The 6,027-nt window shown below is 42.6% G+C and overlaps 1 protein-coding gene across 1 annotated transcript in view; it reads right to left on the bottom strand.

The window, feature by feature from the left end:
• LOC138976522 (uncharacterized) overlaps positions 1–3,634 on the bottom strand; it is a 4,790-nt gene extending 1,156 nt beyond the window's left edge. The window contains exons 1-2 of the mRNA XM_070349384.1: positions 2,398–3,634; positions 1–724 (exon numbers count right to left, since the gene is read on the bottom strand). The exon at positions 1–724 is cut by the window's left edge and continues 1,156 nt beyond it. Coding sequence (XP_070205485.1) covers positions 2,409–3,503 — 1,095 coding nt within the window. The 5' untranslated portion in view covers positions 3,504–3,634 and the 3' untranslated portion in view covers positions 1–724; positions 2,398–2,408. The remainder of the gene's footprint in view (positions 725–2,397) is intronic.
• Positions 3,635–6,027: the final 2,393 nt, after the last annotated feature.

The following is a 6,027-nucleotide window of genomic DNA, read 5'->3' as shown; positions in this document are numbered from 1 at the left end:
AAACAGATTCTAGGTTCATCAAATGAAGAGTTTGCACCCTTTGAGCAGATGCCAACAAAAGTAAAGCCGATACTTTCAGCGTTATGTCTTTCAATGAAAGCTGAGCATTGTCTGGAAGAGTCTTAAAGTATTTCAAAACATCACCAACATCCCATATCTTGGAATGCCTTGGCATTGGTGTCCTGAGTTCAAAAACTCCCTTCAAAAATCTCACAACCAAAGGATGAGTACCAATTGTAGATTTATCTGACATCAAAATAACTGAAGAAAGTGCACTTCTGGCAGTATTAATTGCACTGTAACCTAATCCAGCTTCAAAGAGATCAGTGAGAAAACTTAACACTAGATTTACAGAGGGACGCAAGGGATCACTTGACCGTTGAGCACAAAAGGATCGCCATCTCGCAAGATAACAGGCATATTGTTTCTTGGTTGTACTTCTCCATGAAGCACAGATGATGCTTTGAGTCTTTCCATGAAGGCCTCGTGTCTCGAGAGATTGCCTGATAAGACACAAGCCAGGAGACGTAGTTTTCTCTGAAGTGGATGTGCTGCATTGCTGTGTGGTAAAGTCAGAAGACGTTTCCCTTTCGGAAGAATCACAGGTTCCTGGACTAGCAACCGCAGAAGCTGGGGAAACCACACCGCGGTTGGCCACAGGGGAACAATCAGCATGCCGTCTGCCCGGTCTCTCCTCCACTGCATCAGCACCCTTTGAATCAGACTGAAAGGGGGAAATGCATATATCAGCCATTTTGACCAGTTGTGTTCAAATGCATCGACTGCATACGCTTCTGGATCATGTCCCCATGACATGAAAGGTTTTACCTGAAAATTCAACCTTGAGGCAAAGAGATCAATTTCTGGATTCAGCAGTGTCTCTTTAAGCCTATGAAATACAACATCACTCAATTTCCATTCTGTACGGTCATTGAAATGACGTGACTGCATATCTGCTTCAGTGTTACATTTCCCAGGAATATGTGTAGCAGATAACCAAATCAAATTATCTTTACACCAAATCCAGATTCTTTTAGCCAATGCATTACATTCATGTGAATGTGATCCTCCCATATTCTTTATGTAGGCAATAGCACAAGTGTTATCTGATAACACCAAGACATGTCTCCCTGTGAGTTTTGCTTTGAAACTTTTCAGTGCATATTCTATTGCCAGTAATTCAAGCACATTTATATGAAAAGCTCTTTCATTCATTGACCATCGTCCCCCTGTTTTCAGGTCTCCACACACTGCGCCCCAACCTCCTGTAGAAGAAGCATCAGTCTGGATTGTTATGTCATGGCATGCATTTTGCACTGTATGGTATGACTCATCAATGTTCTCAATCCACCAATCTAACTCTGAACAAGCATTGTCAGATAGATTAGCTAAAGACTCAAAATTTCCTTTTGCTACTTTAAGGGCATCAGACTTGTCTTTTTCTAACTGTCTGAAATACAGAGGTCCCCACCTATTAGCAGGAAAAGTGGCAACCAACATTCCAATGACTTGAGCCATTTCTCTGATTCTGATTCTTTTCTTTCCCTTGAGTCTGTAACAGGCTGCCTTTATATTCTGCCTTTTTTGCTCTGGAAGTGATACAGTCATATCTTCAGAATTCAACCAAAACCCAAGGTATTTTAACCGTTTGCTTGGATTGAGAACAGATTTGTCATCATGTATTGTGAAACCAAGAGATTCAAAGAGTTTTACTGTCTCACTGACATTCACTTCACATTCTTCAACTGTGTCTGCCTGTAAATAACAATCATCAATGTATGAGGTAGACAGAAAACCTTGTGCCCTCAACTTTGCATACACTGGTTTTAGCAGCTTTGTGAAGTACCTTGGACAGTTACTCAAACCATTTGGAAAGCATGTATACTGAAACATTTGTTCACGCCATCTGAATTTTAGAAACTTTCTGAACTGATGTTTGACAGGAACTGAATAGTAAGCGTGTCTAAGATCAACTGAGGCCATATAACAATCTTTAGTCATCATTTGTGTAGCAGTTGACAAGTTATCCATTTTAAAATGTTCGTACGCAACGGATTCATTGAATCTTTTCAAGTTCAAAATAAGCCGATGTGACCCATCTGGCTTTTCAACAAGAAAAATAGGTGAAACCACCTCATCTTCTTCTGGTTTTGATGGCTCAATGACATGCATACTCAATAGATGTTCTACTTCTGCATCCATTATCTGAAATAAGTGACCAGGAACTTGATTTTTGGCCTCATGCTGAGTTTCCACCTTCTCAATGTCTTCACTCAAAGGAATTTCTGTTCCCTGTACCATATCTAGAATAAAGGAATCAGATGTCAATTTCTTCCAATTGTGAACAAAATGTTTCAGTTTACCTGCTTCAAATGTGGCATTCTTTATTTCACATACCTCTTTGTTGTCTACTCTGCTTGTCTGCTTGTCGTTGTGCCGGAGAAGAATGGTCTCCCTTGACTTCTCCCTCTCACCCTGAACTGAGCTCCTCTCTTCCCGTTCCAGTTCCACCTTCCTCTTCCTCTCCATTCGGAGTTTTTTGGTGCATACTGACGGGATGGGAAATATTTTTGCCCTCTACTTGATTGAGTAAAGGCAAGTCCAAGTTTGGTTGTACAGTCAATATCAGCACACGCTGACTTGAGATCATCCCCAAATAGCCACTGAGTGACTGGTATGTTTGAAGATGCCAGTTTTCTGTATTTTCTGTTCACATTTTGTCCAGACAGTATTTTTGCTCTTCTGTCCAGTGACATGTCATACGCTGTTTTCAGTATCAGCCCACTTGCCTCAGCAATTGTTTTGATCAGCTTTTTCTGTTCCTCACTGGCAACCCCCATTTTTAGGGACACATCCCAGGCCACAACAAGAGCATTGTTGGCCGTGTACAGTAACTTCTGTTGACGTTGTGATTTTAAGTCATACGTTTTGGCACTGTGTTCCATCAAACCCCAGATTTCGGGATTCACTTTTGGGACGCCTGTCTCAATGTTCTTTGGGCGTTTAAACTCTCTTTCTTTTTGCTTCATCTTTTCTTCGGTCATCTGACCCTTTGCCATCACTGATACAAGTTTTGCAATTCGATCTGCAACTTCATCACCAAGAGTCTCAGAAATGTCAAAATCTTGCTCCAGTTCATTCATAATTTCACTCTCATTGGGGTCGTTCAGTTCAGCCTCGGGTCGAGATTCTGATGCTTGAGTTTTACACATTTCTTCAAGAAGGTGATCGAAATCATCCCCTGTCTCCACAGATTGTTCGTCATCACTGACATCACGTTTTCTCTTTTTCGATTGTTTCGTTTGGGGCGAGTCGCCATCTTTGTCTACCACCATAGTTAGAAACTTCAAAATTTTCTCATTTTGACTCTTCATCTTTTCCCAATCCGAGATTGGTAGAGTGACTGTTTGTGGTTTTTCCTTTCCACCCGTGTCGGGTGCGTGGATCAAGTCATTCAATTCTGAGTCAGAATCGAGTTCCAACTCTACTTGTCTCTCTGTCATCGCGACTCGCGGTTTTTTCGAACTCGGCACGATAAAGGATAAAGCACTTACTTTGTCCAGCAGAAACAATCAATTTCACACACAAAACACAACAGGTTACGTCGATTTCCGGATGAAAATGAAGTTTTCTACGCCGAAATTTCCCACATGCTGCCCATGGCCGCCATAACACATACGGGTATGGCTAGCCTAGCGCATGCGCACTCTCACATAAACCGTAGTTTCGGTAAACTGCATGAAATGGAATTTGCTTTTCAGACTAATACGGAAAGAACTCATTGACAGAAATAACTTTCATTATGAAACATATGAGAGAGAGAGAGACAAACACACAGAGACAGAGGGAGTGTTTCCCTACAAAATATTACCTTACATCAACCCTCCACATTGAACACAAGCGGTATCTAATCAAGATAATGATGGTCGTGTATACCACAGAAGGTAATATTTAAAAACAATATGAGGTTCACATCACTCTACACTGTTCACGGAGCACGGTTACGACTAGCCATCGAAATCAGAATTGTCCGAGAGACCCTCGGGCCGGTCGCGTTTTGTGGGCTGTGGGCTGCCTGCCCTTGTCTTTCTCTGCCGGAGCCTCCATCCGCGAGGGCATGTATGTTTTTGTCTCCGCGTGGTTTGCGCCGAGTCGCACTGGGCCCAGGCTGCTCGATCTCTACCTGCTGTTGACTACCTGCTCCAGAACTCAGGGCAGAGGGTCCCTGGGGTGGCAGTCGTGTTCGTCTGACAAGGTCAGCTTAAATGTTTGTTGTTGGGTTGGTTTTTTTTGGGTTTTTTTTTAGGTCAGCTTAAAGTTGGCTTCCTCTTCTGGTTCCTCTTGTTCCTCCACCTACTCCTCGGGAATGACAAAATACCATTCGTTTTCCTCGTTATCCCGGACCTTCCGCGTGTGGAAGAGGGGAGTTGGGAAGCTGCAGGCAGAAGGCCTGTCGAGTGTGTACACCTCGTGCAGCAACTGAAAGAACGACTCGTACTTGCAGTTAGGGCGTATGTAGTTCTTCCAAAAGATGTGCGCGAGGTTTCCTTCGCACTGGCTCATCCTGCTCCCGTTCATCGTTTTAAAATGGTCCTTTGCATGTTTCCATGAGCCTTCCATGCTGTTGGTGTGGACCTCCATGGTATTTCCTGTCAATGTTTCCTTGTACATGCACTTGGATTGAGTTTTGTGTCTGACCGTAAAATGCTTGAAGCCTGAATCATTTAGGTTTCCGTAAGCCGCCAATCCGTCCGTGAGAACGGTGCTACCCGGAACTACATATCGACGGATGTCTTCTGGTACCGTGTGGTCCCTGGTTTCCACGGGGTAGAGCACCATCTTGTTGCTTGCTCTTTCAACCAAGCCAACAATCCAGACCTGCACTCCCCACAGTTGGCCTCTCTCGTACAGTCGCCTTCTGCAGAATTCAGTCACACGCAATTACACGCACACACACATAAAGGCACGCATCAGCAGAAATAATACAGTAAACAGGCCGTATTAACCCCCTGACCTTTTTATTGCATGAGGTTTAAACATAAACTGATTCAAACAAAAGTATCATTGTCCGTATACATCACATGGTAATACTTTTGACGTAGGTTTTAAAAAGGAGTTTAACAAACATCGCCCATGTAAGATCTATAATTACTACACCTTTCGTTCGTTCGCACCTGTGCCTGCGTCAGTGCGTCTATCCAGGCAAGCAAAGGCGTGTGTATTGTTTCTGTTTCTTGGCATCCGTGTACAACTGATTGTGTCTGTGTCAGCCTGTATGTCAGTATCTTTGATATACAATATTTCAGTGTCGGTGTGCACTGTTCAAATTACAAAGATGTTGTCAAACATGCAAATGGCGAAGTAAATGAGCAGTTTCAATTTAGTTACTTTTTCTTTAATTTGTGTGTGTGTGTGCATAGAGTTATCTGTATCAAAGTTATCTGACTGATAATATGGACCGGTGCGAAAAAAAGGTTAATCAATCACATTAAAGAAAGCAAAAAACAAACACAAAAGAAAAGCATGCACACAGAAATTGAAAAGGAAATTGTTCCAAGTTATGTTAAAAAACAGGAAATATCTGCAAGTTTTGAAGGCCGTAAAAAGCAATCCCAAGGTTTGTCTTTCTTTCTTTTTCTTTATTTGGTGTTTAACGTCGTTTTCAACCACGAAGGTTATATCGCGACGGCTTGCAACGTAGTACAATATATTACCTTACTGGCAGAATGCAAGTTTCCAGTACAAAGGACTTAACATTTCTTACATACTGCTTGACTAAAATCTTTACAAACATTGATTATATTCTATACAAGAAACACTTAACAAGGGTAAAAGGAGAAACAGAATCCGTTAGTCGCCTCTTACGACATGCTGGGGAGCATCGGGTAAATTCTTCCCCCTAACCCGCGGGGGGCCAAGGTTTGTCCGGTTATCGAAGATATATATGAACTAGATGATTACCCGCTTCGCCGGGTACCGGCTTCGCCGGAAAGAAGTAGAGCCGAATACACGGCTGCGCCTGGGACC

Source organism: Littorina saxatilis, linkage group LG9 (genome assembly GCF_037325665.1).
Source record: "Littorina saxatilis isolate snail1 linkage group LG9, US_GU_Lsax_2.0, whole genome shotgun sequence".
Classification (NCBI taxonomy): domain Eukaryota; kingdom Metazoa; phylum Mollusca; class Gastropoda; order Littorinimorpha; family Littorinidae; genus Littorina; species Littorina saxatilis.
The sequence above is the reverse complement of the archived record's forward strand: the minus strand, read 5'-3'. Positions and strand labels throughout refer to the sequence as shown.